The 27770-nt window shown below is 35.2% G+C and overlaps 1 protein-coding gene across 1 annotated transcript in view; it reads left to right on the top strand.

Moving 5' to 3' along the window:
* The first annotated feature begins 17914 nt into the window (after positions 1–17914).
* The window catches only part of LOC145692677 (uncharacterized), a 1521027-nt gene continuing 1511171 nt past the window's right edge, over positions 17915–27770 (top strand). Inside the window, exon 1 of the mRNA XM_081768059.1 lies at positions 17915–18228. Within this exon, the coding sequence (XP_081624185.1) occupies positions 18096–18228 (133 nt within the window). The 5' untranslated portion in view covers positions 17915–18095. The remainder of the gene's footprint in view (positions 18229–27770) is intronic.

The raw sequence follows: 27770 nt of genomic DNA, 5'->3' as shown, positions 1-27770 counted from the left end.
GGAAGTAGCATGACACTATGACGTAATGGAAAACTGCATGTGCTGCGTTGCGCATGAGTAATAGAGGGAAAATGTGTGGCATGAAAAGACAAGTTTTCAGAAGGCCACGAAGAAAAGAGTTGTAGTTCCTGAATATTCAACGGAAATATGTATTTTGCAATCAGGGATTTCAGCATTATTCATAGTAGAAATAGAAGAAATATTGTAGAAATAGAAGAAATTTTTGCATTGATGAAAACCTTGATTTAGAGAGGTATAAAATGTGAAACGTGCTGACGAGGGCAAAGACGAACAACATACGAAGGGCAAATTGGAACTGTTTCACTTTGCCCGCTTCCAATACATAAACAAACAATGCAAGTAGTTTTCGAAAGATATTTGGTCGTGTAACTAAAGAGTTCCATTGAGGCATATTTTGCTAATAGTAGGTTTTCGTTTACAATATACATGCAGAAAAAACAAAGAAAGGACACTAATACATTATAGTAATTGGCTATATTTTACATTTTTATATTCCATACTGTTTTCTTTGTTACACAGGTCTTGTCATTTTAGAGTATATTATAACTATGTGATTTCATACCGCCAACTTACGATGCAATAATGACTTCAAGTGTGGCTTCAATGTATAATTTGTTTCGAGTGGGCTCATGATAATTGTTAGGATTCTTGAGTGCTAAACTGCCACTTTTATAACTACTTGAATATAATGAGCTGTATTCTGAGTAGATTTTCATATGGTTTGAATAGACACACACACACACACACACACACACACACACACATATATATATATATATATATATATATATATATATATATATATATATATATATATATATATACCGTAAATACGCGCGTAATTTTCGCCCTCGCATAATTTTCGAATCCCAATTTTGAAGGGCATTTTCTGTATATTTTATTTTCCTCGCGTAATTTGCGCACGCGGAAACTTTTTGTGAAACAGCATTTTTTTCAGGAATCAATTACGGTAGCTAATGAACAATTTGCAACGTAGCAAAGCTATTGTTGTAAGGTAAGAAACCACACGACTTCTTAATCAATTTTTTAATGTTATTTTTCTACAAATTTAGAATTAGTTGTTTGTTGTCAATTCTTACTACAAAGAAAATGTGTACCGGTATTTTCGTGTTATTTTGACTGGGGAAAAAATTAGATGATGTTCACTGATGTGGCTAATTTTTTTCCCCGCATAATTTACGCACCCTTGTTTCAAAACAACTTTTTTCGTCTAAAAAAGTGCGAAAATTACGCGAGTAAATACGGTATATATATATATATATATATATATATATATATATATATATATATATATATATATATATATATATATATATATATATATATACCGTATTTACTCGCGTAATTTTCGCACTTTTTTAGACGACGTATATATATATATATATATATATATATATATATATATATATATATATATATATATATATATATATATATATATATATATATATATATATATATATATATAATCTGCTTGTATTTTTTATTTATACTTTTTATTTCATTTCTTACTAATGCATTGTAAACAAAGACTATTACAAAAAATGTAACTTCATAATTTGTTCTCCGAAGGTAATAGTTTTGCAACTAACATGTGAACTAAATTCGCAACATTATCTCAACAAATAACAATTTTTACTCTACATACATGTACACTCGTGTCCAAAATGATTTTCGCATATCTATAACTGTCTTCTTGTAAGAATATAATTTGATAACGATGTTGCAGGGCACTTTTAATACTGATACTATGTGTATAATCGGGAAATGCATATTTGTGGTAAATTTCATAGGAAAAGAATTATAAATACGAAAATTAAATTAGTAAAACAAAATCTTGCTAAATGGAGAAGAAAGTTTTATTTTCGTTTTATTGTTCTTATTTAGTGCTCTTTTGACATTAAATTTGAAGCATACATGTCTTTGCCGATAATACACAGGCGAATTCGTTATCAAATTATATTCCTACAACAACATATTTATAGACATGCGACAATAATTTTGGACATGAGTGTACATTCCAGTTTGCTCGCTTATAGGCGGGCAAGTAGACTTTCGCATGTCGACATTAAATCTCCTCTATCACCGACATGGTTAAGTGTTTTATTTCCGTTTTGTTAGTGTGTTTTGTTCCGACAACATTACGCCATTTATAACTTGTGTGCCACCCTAGCCCTACTTTGTCATTTTCGACAAATTCTCGTAGACCCTATATCTCTCTGAGCTTCATTTTTACATTTTTTTTTAAGTTATTCTCAATATTTAAAATGTACCACTTTCATATGCAAATTTTATCAAAATGTTAGAAATCAATGTTCGTTATTAGTACGTTAATAACGGGAGGGGAAAATGTTTATTAAAAAGATACTTTTATATTTTGTTTTATTCAAATACGTACATTTGTACAAATGAAAAATACTTCAGTTTCTTACTGCAAAAATTACAAAGATTATTTAAGTAATTAAATCTTTTCTAACCACTTCATCAGACGTTAACTGGCAGAAATATCATAGGTTAACGTCTGATGAGGTTCTTATCGTATTTAGAAGGATACGTTTTTTTCTTCGAGAAAACCATTTTGTCCATTTTGTACATAACAAGGAGCAGAGATCCCTGTACCTAGAGATACGTTCTTTGTACGAGTCGTTCGGGGTAGTAAGTCAGCATTGAAGCATTATTTTTTTTTTTTTTTTTCAGTTTCGAGGAACAATAGAAAAGATTTCAAACTTAAGATGTGTATAAAATTTCATATTCGACTGTCTTCTTCCCCCCAAAATAAAGGCAGATTATTGAACGGTGATATTTATTTTCAAAAATGTTATTTTCTCGCAAACGGTTAGAACGATTTTATGTACATTTCATACATCAATATTTCACTAACTACTCCATACTGTGATATAAATAACTTCTCTTAAGAAAATCTAGAAGGAATAGTCTATTCTTTGGGGTTATTTCTTTCTGGACGATTTTCTTAAATATGACTTTGTCGGTTCTATTCATATTTCATAAATAAACGTTTCATTAATAGCTTGACAATGCTCAGAGAGAAAAAAAAAAGGTATGTGCCGTACATAATAACGTAGATTACATACGTAAATCCTGTAGTTTTGGACTTTACGGAAGACTATGTGTAAGACCAACGTATAACTGCAGCAAACGTATAACTGAAAACGTATGTTTCATACGTACTTTCCGTATAAGTGTTCTATCTATACATACTGTTCGTATGAAAGAAACAACTGTATATACACATACAGATCTCACATACAGGATGGACTACATAACATATAGGGGAACGTGGGGCATAACGGGGTAGGGGGGCATAACGGGGTATCGGTATTTTTCGAACTGTAATTTACTGTAATCTAGCGATAAGTATCTAAACAAGTTTCTCAAGGACGAAGGGCTGTCACGCTTGAGTAGCGTTCTTATCAGTCGAAAAGGAACAGTGCTATGTGTCAGTTCTTTGTTTTCGTGCTGTGGCATATAACCATTGGGATTTTTCTTTTGTCAAGATAAGGCAAGTTATTTATTGCACACTTTTAAACTATTGATATGTTGAAAGAATATTTCTTCTGTGTTTGTTGTGTATTTTTGAGGTTTACGGATTGTAGGTTATAACAGAGATACTCGTTGATTTAACACTACAGCTCATCTGGGGCAAAACGGGGTGGGGCAAAACGGTATTGTAACCACCCCATTTTGCCCCATTACCCCATTATGCCCCGTAAGAGTATGGATTGTGTAGTTCACTACCAAGCTTGAAACATTTCTTGTTAATACTGGGATTGCATAAGGTCTTGTTTGCTGTCATCACACATATAAAAGGAAATGAACGATGGAAACTTGGGAGGAAGAAAAGATGAAGGAGGCCATCGAGAGTGTAATACGTGGTGAAATGGGATATTATAAAGTTCCCCGACAGTTCAACGTTTCCCAGACTATGCTGGAGCGGCTTTGTAACAAGGAACGAGAAAACCTTGGATCTTTCCAGAAACAAGTGGGATATTTCAAGCCTGTGTTTACCTATGAACAGGAGTACGAGTTAGTAGATTATTTAGTGAAAATGGAAAGGCGACTTTTTGGTCTAACTGGCAATGAACTGAGAGAATTAGCGTTTTAATTGGCAGAAAGAAACAAAATTCAACAATTCCCTTTCAATAAAGAAGAAAAAAGGTTGGAATTGACTGGTTAAGAGGATTTATTAAGCGTCACCCTGAAATAACACTTCTTAAACCAGAATCTACATTAGGCGCTCGCGCGATGGGGTTATCTATCTTTTATTTCCTCGTCTGAATTTATATATAAGGTTCGAATACGCAGTTTTGTTTAAGTTTTTCATACTCAACTTCAAAATCTGTTTATGTTGATTTGATGTCAGGAAATATTAAGATTTAAGTGACAATAATTCGATGTAATCTGCATAAACTTTGTAGTGCAATTCCTAATGATCACATTTTTTTCTTTTTCTTAATAGTGCCTAATTCAGAATTACCTTATGCTTTTTGAAGTAATTATCAGCATTTTTAAAAAAAAAAAAGAGTACTCATCTTTTGTTATATGTGATTATTGAGTCTAATAAATATTTCATAAAATTCAAGTTGTATTGTATAATAGTAATCATATATTGTTGTTTTATAATGATAAGTCTATATTAGAGCTGGGTATTATAGATGTAATACTGTACGGGGCAGTATGGGGTAGGGGCATAATGGGGTTGACTGAAATCCAATGTTCCATTATGCCCCACGTAGGGGGCATAATGGGGATAAGAGCCATTTTTGGAATAAGCTAAGCAAAAAGGTCCAAAACAATATTTTTGAAAGGATTTGCTGGTTGAAATATTACAAGAAATGTTCAATGTGTCTACCACAAAAAAATTACTGCAATTGAGATATTGGCTACCAATTTAGAAAAGCAAATATCTTAGCTTCCCCATTATGCCCCACGTTCCCCTAGCTGATGTATGTAATATATGTATGTATATAATACACAGAAGACTGTTAGATGCCAAATATCCTGCAGCGTCATAATGTAACAGCTAAGCGGGCAAAGGAAACTACATATCTAGCATATGGACAACGTATGGTCCGTACAAATATCCGTATTATGCATATGGATTCCGTACAATTTGTTCAATATTCCGCTGTGTGGGTAACGGGTTTTTCTCAGTGCGTGCCAACTTAGTACTTTTTAAAAATCTCAAGGGATTGTTTATTCTTGAAGGTGAGTTCTATTTGGAGGACCTCAGAAACGAATCAGGCAATATTGTTGATATGTTACAAATAAATGTTTCAATAATATTCCTACAATACGGGATAAGTAATTTCTTATCAAACATCTAAAGGGGGTAACTTGCTCTTGGTAATGAGTTATTTCCTTCTTTTTCATAATTTTCTCAGGTACGATTCATGCAATTTTGTTTATATTTTATAAAGAAATATTTGGTTAATGGCCTCAACATATAGCATAATTAGTCTTTCACGACTAAATTCCCAAGAAGTGGTTTACTTTCGAACGAAATTTTCTTTAAAACTTTCTTTTTTAATCCTCCAAAGAGAATTTATCTCCAAGAATAAAGAGTCCATTCTCGATCTTTTCTTGAGAAATAGCATATCCGGTATTGTATTAATGAGATATTTCTTTATGAAATATGAACAAAAACCACTAAGTCATTTTGCAGAAAATCGTGTGAAGGAACTCAGTGTTAATAGTAAACTACTCTGCTTATTTTGTCAGGAAAAGTAGGTTACCATGCAGGATTACTTCTGGCTCACCGCTAGAAATAATAGTGGAAAAAATACATTTCTCTCACTAATTTCCTTCTTATTGTCCCCTAAAAGATTTGCGGTGAACATGAAAATATCTCACTTGGCATATATAAAGTTCAATGGGACAACCAGAAGTAACTGATGAAAAATTACAATTGTTTTACAATTTGCTTAATAATACTTCTTCCGAATGTATTGCATAAAAACTAGTGAATAAACGCACCAACTTGTGCTAGGTGGCCACAGCAAAGCATGAATGCTATGTAACACTATATAACCGAGTCAAAGTATGGTGAAACTCGTGGACCTGCATGGCAGCCCGGTGGTCCTTCCGAATGAAGCAGGCGCGTCAGCGATGGTGTATACACGTATAAGCAAGGGTGTCATGGTTTCATACTAGTAGCACACCACCTGTAAACATAAAATACATCTTCTATACACTGTGCAGAAATACACCGCCGGTGAGGCATCTTTCATATACACTCACTTATTTTATCCGTCGTAAAACACTTGTAATTATTTTACATTAGTAACCCAACATTTTAAACCTAAAATAGATGTGTACTACTTTGTATTTCATTCTGTCGCTTGCAGAAATTTGTTCCTTATAAATATGCCTTTTCATGCAAAGTATTCCATTTTACCTGTAAATCTTCCAAAATGTGGTGCGCCACCACTATACGGGCACCTAAATTACATTATATTGTGGAGTTCTTACCGAAATATTCATTTATGAAGTTTGGACTAAATTGACAGTAATGTTTGAGAGAATTGTTCAAAAACAAATCACCTCCAAGAATAAACTGTTCCTTCTGATTTTTGTTTTTTCAGAGAAACGACTTACATCACAGTAGAAGGTTGTTAGTGATATATTGATGTGCAAACATAAATAAAGTCGTTGTTTTATCTGATTCCGTCATAAATCATAAGTGTGCTGGAAGAAAAATGTCACAGTCTTTGTAGCTAAGTCGAATATTCCACTGAAAATCGTTAGAAGTTGAGTTAATTGTATTGAAACATTGAAATTGTTTGCACTAAAAAAAATATAAACCCAAATTCGCACAAAACAACACTGGTATTAAACGAAAAAGGTCCACTAAAACGGGAGCTTCAGGTAACTTGTCAATCCCGTAGCCGTGGGCTTCTTGCACTGGCACAAATCCCGGGGGTGATGAGAGGGGGAAATGTCCCCTCCAATATTGCAGGGGACTGTCCCCACAATAATCCTATTTGAAGTGTGCTTTTTGGGGAGAAATTTGATGATTTGTGTCCGATTGATACAAATGAAAGTGAGCTGAAATTGATGTTTCCCTGGAATAAGTCTCAAATCTGCCCGTCTCCCAATGTTGAAGACAACTGTGCTCCTCTGATTTATCAAATTCTTAAATATTTTGAACATCGCTTAAAAAATATGGGAACGGTATTACCCGTCCCCTCCAATGTTGAAGAGAGATTTGCTTCGCTGGCCCCTTGCTCAAATGAAGTCGTTAGAGCAGTTTACATAAAAATTAGTTTTTGTTTTTTTTTTAATTTTCACCCTTCAGTAAGCCACCTTTATTTTTGGAGATAGGAAGAAAATTTGGAAGCTTTCCAGTGGGAAATCTTATAGAAACCTTAAATTTAAAATTTACAGGGTGTTCAGAAAATCTCTTTACATCTGCACTCCATTTTGATGTGAAGCTGCATTCTGCTCGTTGCAATTTCAAATTCTGCGGAACGCTTTCTGGTCGACTTGCAAGATTGACGCATCACTGATGCACTAACTTGTGCACACGTTTCCCTTCGGGTTGATGGACGACCAGAACAAGGGAAAGCGGATAGTTGCCGCCTGCATTTTCGATTGATGTTCAGTTCTTGAAAACACATATCGAAACATACTAAACTATTCTCACATAATAATAATAATAATAATAATAATAATAATAATAATAATAATAATAATAATAATAATAATAATAATAATAATAATAATAATAATAATAATAACTTTATTCTAAGTGCTATGAACAGCTCATAGTCAAAGATACAGCGCTAGGTTAAAACCATTATATATTAATTTTAAACAGACCAGAAAATTTATAATATAGAATGAATCTTAAAGCAGGTTAAGGCCTTCGTCAGAAGGTTAATATATTAAAATTACAAGATTAAAACAGAAATAGTCAATATCATAAAATACCATTTACAGAACTATGGAAATTAAAACTTCATTTAACTATCGTTTAAAGAATGAGTCAACTTTGCTTAAAATTACATATCTGGCATGTGAAAACTCTTGGTCACTTATGCCTGCTATATACTACAGGTTGCGGCACGTAAAACCGGCCCGTAAAGTGAACACATAAAATGAAATGTAATGTATTGAATATGATTAACTACAACACATAAATGAAATGTAATGTATTGAATATGACTACTCACCTTCACAGCAGGTGCTGAAAGTGTCCTCCGCCCACTTCAACACACATGTGAGCACGATTGAGGAGATTCATATATACCCTTGTCAGTTCTTGTGTTGTAATGCTATTGGTGACATCCTGGATCCTGGTCTTGAGTTCTTCAATTGTGTGTGGATTTGTTTCGTATACTCTTCCCTTTAACAGTCCCCATAAGTAAAAGTCACACGTGGACAAGTCTGGTAACCGAGGAGGCCACAAGCCTTTGCTGATTGTCCTCTCTGGTGTAAACATCTCATGCACAAGGGACAATGATGCAGCTGATGTGTGATATGTTGCACCGTCCTGCTGAAAGTAACATAACTGACGCTCTTCTTCGGTCAAGTGTGTATAAAACTCCTCCAGGATTCCCATATACACGTCACTGTTCACTGTCGTCTCAAAGAATATGGGCCCAACAACGCGTGTGGCGGAAATGGCACACCAAACACCAATCTTCTCATCATGCAAGGGTACCTGGTGGATTTTCTGTCGACCAATACCGGTTGTTTTGGGAATTTACGTACCCAGACAGGTGGAACCACGCCTCGTCACTCATGATGAGCATTAGTGGATCCAAGAAACCACTGGCAACATTGCTCAACAGAAATGAACAGAAATGCACCCTCTTCTGTAGGTCAGGCTCCTTCAGTTCTTGCACAACACTTATCCGGTACGGTTTTAACTTCAGTCCCCTTAAAACACGTCTGCAACTTCTCTCACTCGCATGAACCTGTTGACTCAATCTCCTGATTGACTTTCGAGGACTTCTTGTCATATCTCCTCCACCTGCATTTTTAATTCAGGTGTGCAGACAGATGGTCGTCTGTTCATGGGAGCATTTTGAACCGATCCTGTACGCCGCCATTTTTCAATCAATTCCTGAATGGTGCTTTTTGCTGGCACAGAACGTCCTGGAAATTTCTCCCGAAACAAACTCTTTGTTTTCACAAAAGATCCAGTGAAAATGAACCCTTCAACAATGGCAACACGCTCGGGTATCGAATATGGCATTATCACACACTGACACTCACCCGGCTTAACACAACGAGGCCTTTTTCTCAACTGGTTTCGACAAGTTTCACTGTCTGCGGCTGCACGTGACTGCTGCAGGTCACGTAGGTCGACCCGACCTCGACACGCCATCTCTTGGTAGGAAGGTAGATTATTTAAGTGTTGCCAAAAACACAATATACCAGAATATTACGACGGGCCGGTTTTACGTGACGCACCCTGTATAACATAAGTCCTAGGAAATATCTGAGGAAAAATGTTCCGATAAATCTTGTAGGAAATCCTACTCTTTTGTGACATAATCGTGAAGCGTTTTCCTGTTTGACCAAATGACGTTGCGCATCCTACTGATATTGATACCAGGTGCTTTATTATTAAAATGCACACCTCTAAAAAAGCATAACAATCAAAAGATAAATTAGCGAAACATACGTCATCAGTCCCTGCACAACTCTTCCTTTTTTCGAGTGTTTTCACTTTCTCTCACCTGATGTCGCTTAAATCAAAATCCCACGAACTTTCTTTCCGAAATAGACTGAAACAGTGTGACGTCACATCCTTTTAGTTGCCATGGTGATCGCCATTTTATTTTCTTACCTTAAATACCTAAAGAACTACATGCAAAGCGGGAACAGTGATGAAATTTTCGGAATTGTTAACATTATAGTGAATGAAATATTTATGTTTCTTTTAAAATATTTCTAATCAATGAAACTAAAAAAAAGATATATAGAAAAAGAAAAAGAGAAAACAAGTGTACTCATCTTGTTCATAATCAGATATTAACCTTAAGTAACTCTGGATTTTTTTTTTTTTTTTTGATTCATTAGTATAAGTATCATAACATTGCACACATGAACAGGATTAATGTTTAACAGTTGTTTAGAATATATGCTAAACCATTCATAATTTCATGTTTTTTTATTGTACTGTTTCTAAATGCTTTAAAAAAATTGATAGGAAATATTAGAAAAGATCTTACCTATATCAACTGATGGTCCGGATTGAAAATTTCCAAAGACTTGCTTTTCTCCCCTTTCTTTTGTAAAATGAAATGAAATGAAATCTTTGAGTTTTACGTCCCACGGTTATGCCGGTTAGGCTAAAGGAGACGGTGATAATGAGAGATGAGTGAAATGGTGGAATGAAGAAAGTGGGAGGAAACGGGAGAACCCCGAGAAAACCCACGAGCACGGTGTTTGTCCACCACAAAGTTCACTTGGCGGGGGCTGGGATCGAACCCGGGACCCCAAGCACCAGAGGTGAACGCTCTACCACTGAGCCACCGCGCCCCCCCTTTCTTTTGTAATATTGTAGATTACTAATATTGTGCACTTCCATAATCAAGAGTGCTTACAAGAAAAATAAACGTCCCAGTAGAATTAACATTATTCTAAAACATTGTTTTCTTTTAAAATTGTATATTTTTACAGTTTTCCTTGTGCCGACAATTTGTCAATCTGCACGTTAGGGAGTTTACATTGTGTATAATTGCTTCATAAGGTGGATTACATGATAATGACGTTTACATTAATTATTTGATTTCTACCTTATCACCTAGAAATGTGGAGTTTCTACAAATAAGTTCCTTACATATTACTCTGTTTTTGAATTTTCTTGATTTTATTCGTAGTCTTCTAAACACATATCCATATTCTAAATCTGTATCCTTTCCCACCAACTTCATAGCCGTTAAAACATTTTGTAACCAAATTTACAGCTACTGTCCTTGTTTGTACTAGAATTTAAAATACACCATTCGCTTCACGCGTTTGTATAGAAAAAAAAACATGGCGATCACCATGGCAACGGAAAGGAAATGACGACGTCGCTATTTCAGTCTATAGAGCTTACTCTAAAGAGAAGAAATCTCATAGGATCGTTCAGAACATAGGAAATGACATGCGTTCCGATGTCATACACGTTGAGATTCTGACTCTAGGAATACTCGTAAGAGATTTCCTAGGATATATTTCATAGTGTATAGCGTATAGCAGGGCTTATTGTCATGTTTGAACATAAAAGATTGATTCTTTGAATAAAAGATTACTGTATAACGTAAAGATACACTAAAGAAACTGGTACATAATAAAATTAAGGTTGGCAGTTAGATCCCTTGTCATAAGGTTAAAACTTTTTTTTTTAAGTAGGAATTGCTCTGTTATTTCTCTTAATATATTTTCATTTTAAATTTCTGTAAGACAGTGACACTATAGTACTTAATGTATTTACAGTATATTAAATACTATAGTACCATAATCTATTTATTGTTGTTAGTAAGAATGTGTGCGATGAGGGGTAAATTTGGTTAAGGGCGTAACTAGCAATTCTTCAATTTTTCAGGAAAGTAGAAAAAACAAACGCCCTTATCCAATTAACCAACGTATTTGCGCACTATTTTTGGAGACAGGCGTTCGCTACGGAGCAGAGATATTATCTTAATACCACCTAGACACATACGGGCATGCTCAAACCTGCAGAATATATATATATATATATATATATATATATATATAATTTTACCGGAAATAGGTCGATACGTCCTTATCCAAATTACCGCTGTTGATTATATAATGGATTTGTGCACGTGTGTGTGAATTCGCAATTGTGCTTCGGTATCGCTGTCCCCCCTTCCGCTGGGAAAGTCTTTCCACCAATTTGGAAAGAAAAAGTCTTGAAAGTTTGCTTGTTTTTCATAAATGAAAGGAGATAATGAAATGCAACTTATCACAATCATAGATAATGTTATTCTACAACAGAAAATATGAATCTGAAGAATTTTCAGTGTTGCTATACATAGAAGTTACAGTGTTCCCAGAATAACATTTCCCCGAAAATCTAAGTTAAGGCAGCGACTAGAACAACGAAATCAACTGCATTTGATTACGTATCATGTTATTTTGGTATTCTGTGAACTACTTTTTAAGTAGCACTATTATTTAATTTTGACAACTGTATGTTAAAACTATTTTGTTTATTACAAACTAAATATAACTTTTACTTAAAAAGTATTTCATGGGATTCCAAGAGAACATGATACGAAATCAAATGCAGTTGAGTTCATTCTTCTAGTCGTTACATTAACTCAGATTTAGGAGGAAATGTTATTCTGGCAACACTGTAATTTCTATGTATGGTAACACTGACAATTTATCAGATTCATATTTTCTGTTGTAGAATAACATTATCTATGATTGTGGTAAGTTACATTTCATCATCTCCTTTCACTTATGAAAAACAAACAAAAGAGAAATGGTAATTTTTGTATTATTTTTAGTAAATTATATCAGACTCGTTAAGTTTTAATCGTTTTATAACAAAACAGTAAAGGAAAAGTAAATAAATATTTTGCAGCCAGATGCAGAGTCAGATCACTACGTATTTACATCTAGATCTATGCTCGGCAATGTCTATTTTCCTAATATGCATAATGTGTTTCTTTAAGGCGATGGTATATTGTCTAAAGTGTTACACAAGTGTTTATAATATAATTAGTGTTTCCTTCAGTACGATAAGTGACCTGCCAATAATGACAGCATATCTATGATGATCATGGTATTATGAGATTCAGGTTAATAGGGTTGCCAACTTTGTTAATAGTGTTGCCAACTTTTAAAAACGGAAATGCTGGACAACCTCCTGGAGTATATATACTCTTAAGATGTGTCATCATTGCTCGTCAAAATTGTGAACAACCATCAAAGCGGTTACTCCACATAAAATTAAATTCATTCGGAGTTCGAATTTAATATCTTTAGTTACTTTAGAAGCATTTATTAACTTTACTTATTCCAGTTTTGGTTAAGTCAGCACTTGTAATTTTTGCAGTCTATCATCAATAATACATCACACTTAAAACAGAAAAGCAAATATAATTGTGCAATATAATAATGGCATGCACAAAATATACTTGAAGAATTAGTTTTATCAGTTTCTCTGGAGCTGGTGATGTCTCATAACGCATACATACTTTTACTAGATGTGTATGCATTATTTAATTGGAAGATGTAGCTGAGGATGAAGCAGTACAGCTCACAGATGACGAGAAGAACCCTAGCAGAAGTAATGTGACGTAGGTATGGGCTCGCCCACTTTTCGCACGGCGGTTTCAAATGACTCCACAGAATAGCAAACAGTTAACTATCCGGAGTAGCAGACGACATCTAAGTATAGACCACACCTCAAAAACCGAAAATGGACTTGATCGTGTCGTTGACCTTTCCCCGCTACCCTTCTTTTAGGGTTCTTCTCGTCATCTGTAAGCTGTACTAACTGTGCTTTTCAAAATGTAGGGGTCTACTTTTGTTCAACTTTAGCAGTTTTGAAAGTTTAGTAAATTTTCCTGCCTTCAACTCTTCAGCAAATTCCTTGCACGACAGGTCGATATTAAACCGAATTATAAGCTCTGATTTAACCATGTTCATCGAAAAACAATTCCTTTCGTCACTCCAAAATAATCTGAATAGAACAGAGAATAGGACTAGTAAGAAGAAAAATTACCGGACATTTAATGTCCGATTTTGAGATCATACCAAACACCGGACAAGAAGGTCAAAAACCGAACTGTCCGGTAAAGTACCGGACGGTTGGCAACCCTACCTGAGAAATGCCTTTTCCATCCTTTGAAAAAAAAAAATCCTGCATTATGCAACCCTGAATACACTTAAATTTAAGTTCTAATCTTTTCATAACGAAAGATCATAGGAAAAGTAAAAAATATTTTGCAGCCAGATCCGGAGTCAGATTACTATGTATTTATTTGTAAATCTAAGCTCATAAAAGGCCTATTTTCCTAATATGTGTAACGTGTTTGTCAAGGCGATTGTGAATTACTGTGAACTGTTACACAGGTGTTTATAATATTATTAGTGCTCCTTCATTGCGGGAAATGATCTAGCATTAATGACAAAATACTTATGATGATGATAATGATATTATGAGTTTCAAGCCACACACTTTGTTCAGCAGTCCTACAACCAGGAGCGTCATTTCAGATTTTGCTTGGAGGGGGCAAAACCCCTTGATATAAGTAAAATTTCGCGTATTTCACTGATTTACTACTATTTTATTGATAAAATCTATAGAAATCTCAAACTCAGGGGGGGGGCAATTGCCCCTCCCTGCCCCCACTAAATGACGCCCTGCTTACAACCTCAACAATTACCTCAATTCGCAGGTGTATTCGTGACGATGAAATCTTTGTTACTTCTCTTAGCGGCGGTCCAGCAATCTTTGAAATAAATAGAAAGAAATATGCACGTATTATAATAACCCACAATTTAGAATTTTACACGAAATATGGTTTATAAAATAAAGTATATATAGAAAAAGATTACATACCAATCATTATATGAATAAGTGAGTAAAAACAACAGAAATTTCAATTAAATTATGAAGTATTCATTGTAAAATACGTACAGGGTGGCCCAAAAGTACATATACACCCCTGCATTCATCAAGTATAACATTCTAGCTTATAGGTTTATTTGCTTCTTCTGTTCCGAGCTTAAGATATAAGTAAAAACACATTAAGACAGGGATGCAAATAACCGCTCGCCCACTCGCCCGGAGAGACTTGTTCATCGGTGCGGGCAAGTATTTAATATCATACCGAAGGTAAGTAAATGACTTCTATTGTGAGATGTGGGCTAGTAGTTTTTTCTTGGGCGAGTAAAATTTTGTTGCTTATTTGCGTCCCCGCATTAAGAACAAATAATAAAGAAACTAACGTAAGTGTACCTGATATATAACAATAAGAAATGATATAAAAAGCAGTGAGTTGAACAATACAGGACTGTATACCTACTTTTGCGCTACTTTGTATAAATATAACACTTGCAATGTTACGAAAAGTTAAAAATAACTGCTATGGAGTAACTCCATGTTAAGTGTTCAGTTGCTTGACCATTCTGTAATGATTCTTTTTGATTATTTGTGAATCCCTACGTGATTACGAAGTTCAAAAATAATAGTTTTAATATTATTATTTATCTTTTTCCCAACTCCGACGACAGCCATTTTTGTTTGACAACTCGTGTTGATTTTTACGTTTGTAGAGTTTCCGTTAACTTGTGTATTACTCAGACCTGGTTAACTCCTAGTTTGATGAAACAAATGCCATTTTATAGAGAAAATAGCAGCATATCTTATAGTTAATATATAATTAATAATATTTGTATGCAAAATAGTTCAAATCCATGTCCAAAGAATAAGCTGTTTTTTAAAACTAATTTCTAATTTATCTAGCTGAACTCAAAATTACTTAAATTAAGGGAACAATTAGAAATCCAAAATATTCGACATCAGTTTAAAGAAATAAACACATCAGTTTACTCTGGATATAGAAACACAAAGTGAGAACATTCGGTTTTTTTTTTTTTTTTTTATATACAAGTAGTTGGTTAAAGTTTTCATTCTAATAATACAAGGCAAACATCTCAGGCTGTCACTCACGCTAATTCTAAATAATAAGCAATTGCATTAATAGATGTCGCTAGTTGTTCTAATAGACGTCTTCATTTGCGCTGCCATTTGCTACTTATGACTTTAATCAACATTATATGGAACTTCTGGAAGTTGGGGGTAAACTCTGAAAAAATAAATTCGTTAACTGTAGTCATTTAGAGATTTTAATTAAATACTAGCTAAACCTGCGCTCTCTACACAGCGCATCAGTCACATATAAGCATGAATCTCTTTGTTGTTCCTCACAACATCTGTATATGTCCCTTTAAAGACACGAGAGAAAGACGTCTTGATAAAAATCGGCTAGGGGTACCGTAAAGAGGAGACTTTTTCGATTATTTTATCAATATCTCGCACCGTTTGCAAGATTTGATCCTACTTCCGGTTAGAATTTCTAATTTATGTATGATCAGTGTTTTCTTTCTTCTTGCGTGCAGTATGTAATAAGCAAATACATTACATACACAAATAATTATAATGTCAGTAATATATGGTGTTCACTTCGCAAAACACTCTAAACACTAAAGATTCATCTTAGACTGGAGAAATGGTTATCCTTCGTTTTTCGTTATCATTTGGCCATGAAACAAACGCCTCAAATATATACAACCCTTGAATGTAAATATCTGGTGTTGGAAAGTATAACTCGTAGGATATGATGCTTTACTTTCCAAAGTTTCAACACTTTCAGTGTACCTCTAAAAATGTAATAAAGAAATAACGGCCATGTTTTAAATACTTAATTAGAACAACAATCTACACAAAATTTAAAATCGATCAGTGAATTTTTCTAGAGCCTATGGTTCCAAAGAACTCACTGTCGAAAGGATTGGTCACAAACACATAAACTTTTCTTAACCACAAACGTATCAACCTAGCATCTTAATATGTAGATGGCTTCAACCTATAGCTTACAGCACGACGACAGCTTGAGAAAATAAGTAGTTTGATATAGAAGGTTGCACCAAACTGACTTTGAAGTGGATAAACACCGTGTGGGTGGATTCTTTCGTTTCCTCCTACTTCCTTCATTCCACTATTTCATGCACTCATCATGGCCACTATTTTCCTTAGTGTCGGTGGTTAAGGACTTTATAGTATAATCTTTGATAGTTTGATATAAGTCACATGTTAGCACCGAAAGGCAAGGGGTGTGAAGCCCTGCCGAACTTCGCGCGTTTGTATTCAGAATTCTTATAGTTAACTGTAATATTCAGTGGCGTATTTACGATTTTGTTTCCGGAGGGACTTTGCTAACTTTCGGGGGGGGGGGCTTTGCCTGAAAATGTGAAAATTCTGCAATATATTTCATATACTTTACTATAGTAAATAAGATTTCGGGGGAGCTTAAGCCCGGAAGGCGCCCCTAAATACGCCACTGGTAATATTGTTGCAGATTGAAATATTATAATAATTGAAATTATCTTAACCTTAATGCTCATTAGTTCAAAATATATAATGCTTGAAACTTTTAACATACAATATCTTTCTACTTTAAATCTATCTACCTACTTACTAATTAGGTGTAATTCCTGAAAGAATAAGTAATTATACAAGCAGTGTTTCTTCCAGATACGTTTTTCGGGGGGCACTGTTTCCCCCACCTCCCGAAGCTCTGAGAGTGCTCCCCCCGGACGAGGTCAAAATAATACATCTACAATATAATAATAAATAAAATAGTACCAGCAGTGCCCTCCCGGAACACTTTTTCTGAAAGAACGAAGTAATTATACAAGGATAACCTTAAATACTTAACCTCTAAATGCATTGTTTAGTACGCTTAAACTGTTATACATTGTGTTATAAAAGTAATTAACAAATTAAGAAAATAGTTCTATTAGTCCTTTACGTAAGAATAAAGCATAAACTATAGAGTCCTTTTAGAAGCCAGTGGTCGAAAAGAATCTGATAACACGAATAATTATTAAAAGCTAACTAATGAAAGACATTTCAACTATATGTTTCTTTAATGTTGCTATTCAATCGTGGCACTGTTCGATAAACATTCCATCTGATGTTGAATTAATTACGTATTTATTTCCCCAACAAATTGTGCAACTTGAAAAATGTTTTGTAAATATCATTTGCAAAGCGTAGTTTCTCAGCCAGAGATACCAGTGCAGGCCTTATATATATATATATATATATATATATATATATATATATATATATATATATATATATATATATATATAGGTATATGCGAGGCGTTGATAGCATTCCACATACTTTTACCGAACAATCAGGCAGTACCAAATAGTGCCAGGAGATTTTTTTTTCAAAGAATCAAAAACTGTGATGCTGAGCTGTGTCCTTTTTGAATCCAACGTTCGAATTACGTTCAAAGTAAAATAACACCAGTAATGAGATGAAACGGATGCACAGTGGACTTGCAAACTGGAATTTGGTTCTGTTGGCGATTTTGTTGTTCTATACAAAGGCCGAAAATCATGGTAGCAGTTCAAAATTTGGGGATGATTCACCATTTGATTACGTCAAAAGTAAGTTTCTTTACAACGTAGTGTTATATTTTATTGACTTTTTTTTTTTTAAAAAATAGTTTCAGTGTCGTAATCAGTGATAATTTCAGGGGGACCCAGAGGAAATTTCCCCCGCAGCCACAAAATTTTTCCCAGGACCATATGTCATATCGTGCTCAATGTGGATTTTTACACTCTAAAAAATAAAATATCATTTAAACACTTTTAGTACAGAGTTGAGTGGATTGTGAGTTTAACGTCCCGTTCAGCAGCGAGGCTATATAAGACGTGGACCTACTGATTAACGTGGAATCCGAACCACATGAGCTCCCGCCGGGGATTGAACCCGGGACTCCCACGCCAAAGGCGCGTACGCTAACCGCTTAGCCACGGAGGAGCTCACTTTTAGTACAGATGTTGAGGGGGAAGTTGATGAAATACTGTTTATAAATTGTGCTTCACGTGTCCAAAAGCATGAATTCTCAAAAAAATAGTATCTACTATGCATGCTTAAAACATTCCTTCCAGCAAATAGTTTAAAAATAAGGTAATGACACATTTTGCAAAGACATCTGGAACATATTTGGAAAAAACAGTATTCAAAAGGGGTGAATCTATTTAATCTAGAGGTGTTCAAAGAATGTCAGTAATGTGTAAAGTGTCATTAATTGTGTCTAAAATTAGATTCCTTTTTTGCAGTGTAGTATTTTCATGGGATACTCACTGATTCAATGCTAGAGCGCTTACCTCCGGTCTGCAGGCTCTCTAGTTCGATCCCCGAACAAGTAAGTTGGTGCTTTACAACATCGTGTCCGTGGATTTTCTCGAGATACTTCCGTTTCCCTTTACATTCTCATCCCACCAATTTCTACATCATCATTCATTTGCTTTAATCGTCCGTTTTCCTTAACCTAAACAGCATAATCGTGTGACGATACACTGAAAGAAAAATTGTAGGTGGCGTACTTAAAAAGATAGGTTGCATGAGTAATTCCTGTAGTTTTTGGACTTAACGTACAGCAGACGTATAACTGAAAACGCATGTTTCATAATACTTTCTCCATAAGTGTTCCATCAGTACGTACTTTCCATATGAAAGAATATAGGCGGTCAGGATCTCACATACAAATAGAAGTATATAACATACAGCTGAGGAATGTAACATAAGTATATGCATGTGATATACGGAAAACTGTTAGATGTCAGACATCCTACAAAATGGCATGATGTAACATCCAAGAGCAGTGGCTAGGTAGCATACGGATAACGTATGCTCCGTACTGATTTCTATAGTAAGCAAGAGGATTCCGTATATTTGTAGCATATACCACTGTCCGGAGAACGAATTTTTCTCAGTGTAAACAGAAAAAAATTATTTCGTTTCATTCCTATTTTTTTCGCAATACAACTTTTCATCCGCAATTTAAGGTTTTCTCTAAACAAATCTTCTGAAATCACCATTGGTCGTAAATAGTAACAATGCCAATTTCCAATAGAAATTTTTTATGTATTTTAAGTACAAGTACTGTAAACATATGTTCAACGAAACTTGACCACTTAACTCGCTTTAACAGGCTATTCTTATAAGCGGTTCAAGGAAACCTGACCACTTACCTTACTTTAAAAAGCTATTATTATAACTGGTTCAAGGAAACCTGACTACTTACCTCGCTTTAACAGGCCATTCTTATAACCGGTTCAAGGAAACCTGACCACTTACCTTACTTTAAAAAGCTGTTATTATAACTGGTTCAAGGAAACCTGACTACTTACCTCGCTTTAACAGGCTATTCTTATAACCGGTTCAAGGAAACCTGACCACTTACCTCGCTTTAAAAACCTATTCTTATAACCGGTTCAAGGAAACCTGACCACTTACCTTACTTTAAAAAGCTATTATTATAACTGGTTCAAAGAAACCTGATCACTTACCTCGCTTTAACAGGCTATTCTTATAACCGATTCGAGGAAACCTGACCACTTACCTCGCTTTAACAGGCTATTATTATAACCGGTTCAAGGAAACCTGACCACTTACTTTTTTTAAAAAAAGCTGTTATTATAACTGGTTTAAGGAAATCTGACCACTTACCTCGCTTTAACAGGCTATTCTTATAACCGGTTCAAGGAAACCTGACCACTTACCTTACTTTAAAAAGCTATTATTATAACTGGTTCAAGGAAACCTGACTACTTACCTCGCTTTAACAGGCTATTCTTATAACCGGTTCAAGGAAACCTGACCACTTACCTTACTTTAAAAAGCTGTTATTATAACTGGTTCAAGGAAACCTGACTACTTACCTCGCTTTAACAGGCTATTCTTATAACCGGTTCAAGGAAACCTGACCATTTACCTCGCTTTAAAAACCTATTCTTATAACCGGTTCAAGGAAACCTGACCACTTACCTTACTTTTAAAAGCTATTATTATAACTGGTTCAAGGAAACCTGACTACTTACCTCGCTTTAACAGGCTATTCTTATAACCGATTCGAGGAAACCTGACCACTTATCTCGCTTTAACAGTCTATTCTTATAACCGGTTCAAGGAAACCTGACCACTTACCTTACTTTAAAAAGCTGTTATTATAACTGGTTTAAGGAAATCTGACCACTTACCTCGCTTTAACAGGCTATTCTTATAACCGGTTCAAGGAAACCTGACCATTTACCTCGCTTTAAAAACCTATTCTTATAACCGGTTCAAGGAAACCTGACCACTTACCTTACTTTTAAAAGCTATTATTATAACTGGTTTAAGGAAACCTGACCACTTACCTTGCTTTAAAAGGCTATTCTTATAACCGGTTAAAGGGAAGCTGACCACTTACCTTGCTTTAAACAGCTATTCTTACAACCACAGACAACTAATATTACTATTTTTGGTTGTTTGTTGTTAAATTTAATTCCAGCTATACTAATAAATGAAATATAATATAAATAATATAAAATATAAATAAAATAGAATAAAATTTTATATATATGAGAAAAGGGGGTAATGACACGCGGGTTTTTTTAATTGCTCAGAACAACAAGGAGAGAGCACCATGGAATCTAATGAATAGTGCTGTACATACCTACGTATGTTTAGTATGAAATAACTCGGAACTATTGCGTAATTACTCTCCGTTATAAGATAGCAGACGGAAATTTGAAACCTTACAGTACGTGCAGTTACCGTGCAGTTGAGGGTAATAGCACGCAACAGTTGAGTTCTTAGATAAATTATTTTTTAAACTTCCATATGATGATATTCCCTAAACGTATTTGCTTTCTTCGCTCTTTTTATTGCAGAAGAACCTCACAACGCACTGTTGTTAGAATTTCTGAGCTTTGGTGTTTTCCCTTCTGTTTCACTGACGGTGGTTTTTGCCTAGGAATTGGAGAAATTGCTGTTAATGGGACTATTGCGGAGAATGTTTCAGAATTTGTGTTTTTTTCTTGATAGTGCAGCCACTGACAGTTCAGAAATGTCACTAACTTTTGGTTTCGCAGAGTCTGTTCCATCATGAGAAAGGTCTGTTTCCATATTCTCCTCAGTCTGACTACAGCAGTGATCACTTACAGCAAAATCAGCATAAATAAAAACTTCTGGATTCATGGGGAACTACCACACTTTTCAAAGTCTGATGAGGCATTTTTAATCACACGCACTCTTGTGTTCATGCGTACTATTACCCCAAAGTAGGCCATCTTGATTTTTTTTTGTTCTTGACTGGCATACGTAAATATTATAACAAACTACTAACCCTATATTTATTCTAAATTGACTATTCATACGCATTGACTACAAAAATACCGTGCCCCAGAAGTAAGTTCGAACTTAAACACTAAAGAAAACTGGTGAAATTTTTTAAAGAAAATGAAGATTTTCAATATATGGTCATACTCCGCAGTACGTTCTCTGCAGCGCTCTCCCACGCAAGTGAGATTCGTTGGGCACGTTGTAGTAGGGTTGAGCACCATGCAGACCTTCTTCTTCTTCTGCTTCTTTGTAAACAGGGATGCGTGTAGGGATGCGCACGAAACCAGTCGAGACAGGATTTTCTTGACAAAATTCGAGTCGAGACACGGCTCTTCCAATAGGAAAATATACATTTTTCGAGTGAAGACATCACTTCTACAGTACATTTTTGAGACGAGACAGCCACAAATCTTGTCTCAAGCGCTTCCCTGGATGCGTACAATTATACACAGCGTGCCATTACCCCGTTTTCCCTGGATATATATAGAGGAAGGTTACCAAAGAGCACGCACTTAATATTTATCTTGAAAAAGCTCCAAAAATAATGAAGCAAAAATTACATAAATTGAATATAATTTTAATTGAAGGTTAAGCTACATTTAAGAAATGGAAAACTTGACTACTAAATGTAGAATGGAGATATACGTTAAAAAGTGAAAAGATCCAAATGCGTACTCTTAAGAACCAGTGTCCCAAAGAGTGCGTTTTGCGGTCCCTAAGAGGGCGCACTCAACACTAATCACACTTGAAACCCAAACCCCCTTCATAAGACGAACACTGATCATGTCACCATCGTTCACAATTAATGCACTAAATCCAGTCCTCGTCACTTGGTTCTTCATACAATTCGTGACACATTGGACTTGAAATTTGGTTGATCTCAGTTGCAGTTTTCTCTGTTGAAGTGGATGGTTCATTGAGATGATGAAAAAGTTCTCTTTGACTTAACATTTCCTTTAATTCGTTTGCTCTGAAGGACCTTGTGAAATGGAGCACTAGTAAAAATTTCAGATCGGCGTTTGGTACATGCAGTTTGTCGTATTTCTTTTATTTCGGAAGAGGAATGATGTATCTCGGATGACCAGACGTGTTTGAAGTTGCGACTTCTGTACGTGTAAGACGTTTTCCTTTCTCTATGGTAATCAGAACCATGTTTCGCTCAACATCTTCCTTCGAAACACTTCCAGGATTTTCATTTTAATCATTTTCTTCGTTCATTTCCTCACTACTTAGGACGTCGTCGCCATAGCATGAAAGGCAATAGCAAACTACCATGGATTCACCATGCCTGGGGATCTTCAGGCAGAACAGAAGATCATCATCATAATCATTGTAATTTAAGAAATTCTGTAAATTGAAAATACTTCTTATAGAAAATGTACAGTTTGTGCTTGAATCGAAGACAAACAATTGCAAATAATTCTACAATCCATTAAAACATTCTGCTACACTCCCCTTTCTTAAACTAACTAACTACAGAGAATAACCATATAATCTGTATGATGAATGCCGCTACCCCCACACACTCTTAATGAAATTATCTCAAGGAGTACGCGCGCGCTCTTTGGTAACTCATTAACGCGCACTCTTTACGAAACAGCAGTCAATTCGAGTTAAATTCATCCAAGTGGCTTCAAATGCAAGACCTCCGAAACTAAGCCATGGTAAACAATTCTATCTACATTCATGTTTTCTACCATGCCACAAAGGTACTGTAGTTAGCTATTATATCAGAAAAATTTCTTAATTAAGTGTACTAAAATATTACACCATAAATTCAAAAAAGTTATTTTTATCTGTATTTTCTGTTTGGAGCTATATGTTAACCTCTGTTTTTTTCGTATCAACACTCACACAAAGACGCATCAAACAGCGTAGCAATAATAATTCTGTGTGTTACCACTTCAGCGTAATTGGCGCTGCACGCTCTTAGGGCGTGCGTACTCTTTGGTAACCCTCCTCCCTCTCTCTCTCTCTTTCTCTCTCTCTCTCTCTCTCTCTCTCTCTCTCTCTCTATATATATATATATATATATATATATATATATATATATATATATATATATGTGTGTGTGTGTGTGTGTGTGTGTGTGTGTCGTCAGACATTTTAGCATAGAAAGGAGTCACCTAGAGCTACCAGATGTTTGAACATTCAACGACAGGAGTTCTTTCTATTGGGTAAAATTTTTGGGGAATAACGGTGGTGTTACTAGAACGTACAGAAGATTATGTAATGTATGTAATGTAATGTAATGTACATTCTTTTAATTTACTGAAAACTATATTAAAATTCTCCTACCATTCTGAAGTTACTTACGAAACTAATTTCATCAAACGGAAAGAACTTTTGTTGCTGACTGTACACAGATGGGTCTTAAGTGGGTCTAATCGTTTACAAGCTGTTTATTTTTCGATTATCGATTCGAGAGAAGATTGGGAAAATGAATATTTATGCAAAAAATATAAATAAAGCAAACCATAGTGTGTGAGAGTAGGGAACCGAAACGGTATTTGTCTGTGGTGCAGAATACATACCCCATAGAGTCAGTACGTAGACACAGCTTGTCAGACAGTGGCGGATCCAAGAGGGGAACTATGGGGGCAATACCTCCCCTTGACGCTCAGATATACACTGGATAAAATGGCTTCAATCCTGCTTTACACTGGATAAAACGGCAAAATATGGTTCAGACCCTCCCTTGATCATTTCCTGGATCCGCCCCTGTATATATATATATCACTATTTCTTTGCCTTCAAAGATTTTGCATCAATACAGTATTATTCTTCCTGCTGCGAAGAACGCGCACTTCTTCTAATATATGGATACAAATGCAAGGATTTTTTCAAAGACGCCAATAACCGTTTTTTTTTTTTTAAATCAATAATGTGCATCTGTTTGTTATTTCTTCTAGGCTAATAGATTTTCTCAATCTTAGTCACATAAAAGCATTCCTCGGTATTTGACATTAGCATATGCTATCAACATACACAAATAGTTTTCATAAAATAGAACCTATCTATCCACATAAGGTAGGTGCAGGTAAATACGCCATGTTGAGAATGTTGTATATTTTATGGCCTTAATTTTCATGAAACACAAAGAACAAGACATGGGCCTTGCAGAGTAGTCTTTTCTGCGTGTAGAAAAAAATGTGACAAGGATGCGACTCACTTCTATTTTGCACCAAAGTAAAAGAAAAAAGTGTTACAAAGTGGCGTATTTACCAACACATGCAGATAATTAAGCCAAACCTAGGATACTACTAGAAACATGTAATGAATCTTGCAACTGCTTACATCATCTGTATTATACGAACTCAAATATTACTACACAACATGACTGAAGCAAAAAATACAATTACCAAAGTGCAAGATAAAGATAAAAAGATAAAATGTAGAAACTATAATCTCCAAAGTTGAAATTAAGTCCCAAGCTGAAAAGTTTTACTCCATAAGATGATAAACAAATAGTGTCACTGTACTGTGACTTAAAAAAAAACTACTCCGATATTACATGGAGCATGTGGGACAAATGAAAATATCTTTGTCTTCTTCAGTCAGCCCTGCACAAGCTCTGGCGTATTCGCTGCACCATGCTTGGTATTGATTTAGTAGCCATGGAATCACAAATACTGAAATTACACTTACAAAACAAAAGTGTTCCTAGACGGACACGAAATGAGGTGTACATTGCTGTAAACAATCGGCAATGTTCTGAGTCACGGTACTAATAACGTATTCTTACCTCTTTTGAAATAACAACGTCCTTCCACGGAAGCAAACAACACTGCACGGCGTGGCACACTCAGCGGTGTCTCCAAGAGTATTCGTCAAATCGGACGATTTGTCCAAGACCATGGCACATATTGGAGGCACATTTTAGCGGATTTCGTCGGAAACGTCTCAACACTGAACACTTGGCGTATTTAGCTGCATTGGCGTATATATCTGCAGTTACCTTATATAGCATATATATTCATTGAAACAAAGAATTTCCTACTATCACTTTCATTTATTTGCATAATAATGCTCCTATTTTACATCAACTTGACATCCCATCGACGACAAAGAGTCCTAGAAATATTTGCCTAAAGGAGCGAATGAGATTCAAAGAATACGAAGATGTGATATCGAACCGTCTAGAAATTATTGATCGTTTTGAACACAAGGTGGCGTTAGCGTTCAAAACCTAAGGATATATAACTCATGTGGTTCGGATTCCACATTAATCAGTATTTCCACGTCTCATATAGACCTGCTGAACTCAACCTAAAATCAACTGAACTCAACCTAAGGGTATATAAGTCGCGACAAATCTGTCTAACGTCATTTCATAGCTGAAGCTAATAGATGTGTGAAAAAGTGATAGAATCGTTACAATCAAACGTAGTGTATTGCGTCATGAAGATATGTGAACTTTCCACAAAACTACATTTTATAATTCCGTTCCGATAAACGCGCGAATGCTGGCAGAACTATGAAGAAGTTTGTACTGTTTTGGGACAGGATACATTATAAAAAAACGGAAGCCAAATGATATCTTGGAAATTTCTATATCCAAGATTCTTGTCGCAGTGGGCGACCAATTACAGAAAAAGTGAATTGTATTCCGACAAAAGTAGAGTAAGACCGGTATGTATATAGTCATGACATAGCTAATGATCTAAACATTAATTATTAAATAGTGTTAAATTATTCGGTGAAAGTTGGCCCCAAAAAAGAAGCTCAATTTTTGGTGCCACATAATGTGACTCAAAAACATTTAGTTGATAGAATTTCTATCTGGAATCTCTAGTGAAACGTAACGAATTCGAGCCATTTCTGAAGTGATTCACGTGTGATGAAACGTGGATAGCCTATGAAAACAATGTGCGAAAAAGATCCTGGTCGGGAGCGAGCAGACACTCCACAATTTGTGGCAAAACGCAGGAAGGCTATGCTGGGCGTTTATTGGGATTGCAAAGGTATGATGCATCACATCCTGCTGTCGCCGGGCAAAACAATAGACTCATACAGTATCTGTATTTTGCACAATTAGCACGAGTGCATTTAGGAACTAAAAAAAACTGCCGGAACTGACAAGCAGAAAAAATGTCGAATACCACTCTGAGAACACCATGCCGCGCGAAATTTAAATACTGCTAATTTTACAGTAATTATGTGATATCTTCAAATAGATAAAAGGTAATCTAAATGTGGTACAAGATCGCCCTAGACAATATTATTTTGCATGAGGTACTATTATCATGAATCACCTAATAGCTTTCCGTTTCCAGTCATTTAGAAACGCGCAAATAAATGCCGATTATTAAATGGCTGAAAATCGAAAACAGGTAAGTGAGTCATGCTAACGGTATCTCATGTAAAATAATATTGTTTAGGGCGATTTTCTTTTATCTATTTGAAGATATTACACAATTAGTGTAAAATTAGCTGTATTTTAATTTCGCCGTGATGGGGCCTCTTAACAAGTCGTTAGAATTACAAAGAACTTGGCTGGCAGGTTTTAATGCATCCACCATACATCAAGGATCTTTCACCGTCAGACTGTTATGCTTCAATCTGTGCAGAATTCTCTGAATGGTGTTAAATTAGTTTCAAAAGAGGCGTGTGAAAGCCAAGTGTCACACTTTTTTACAAAAGCCAGAGAAGTTCCACGGCTCGGGATTCCTCTGTCGTGTTGCCGAAAAAAAATGACAAGTCATCAAACAAAATGGTGAATACGCAGTTTCATAACATTATTATTTTCAAATCACAATAAATGTATTCTAAATCTGGCCTACAAAGGTTCATTACTTTCCAGATAACCTAACAA

This window comes from Thermobia domestica, chromosome 8 (assembly GCF_964235325.1).
Source record: "Thermobia domestica chromosome 8, izTheDome1.hap1.1, whole genome shotgun sequence".
Classification (NCBI taxonomy): Eukaryota; Metazoa; Arthropoda; class Insecta; order Zygentoma; family Lepismatidae; genus Thermobia; species Thermobia domestica.
Note: the sequence above shows the minus strand (reverse complement) of the source record. Positions and strands in the feature narration are given on the sequence as shown.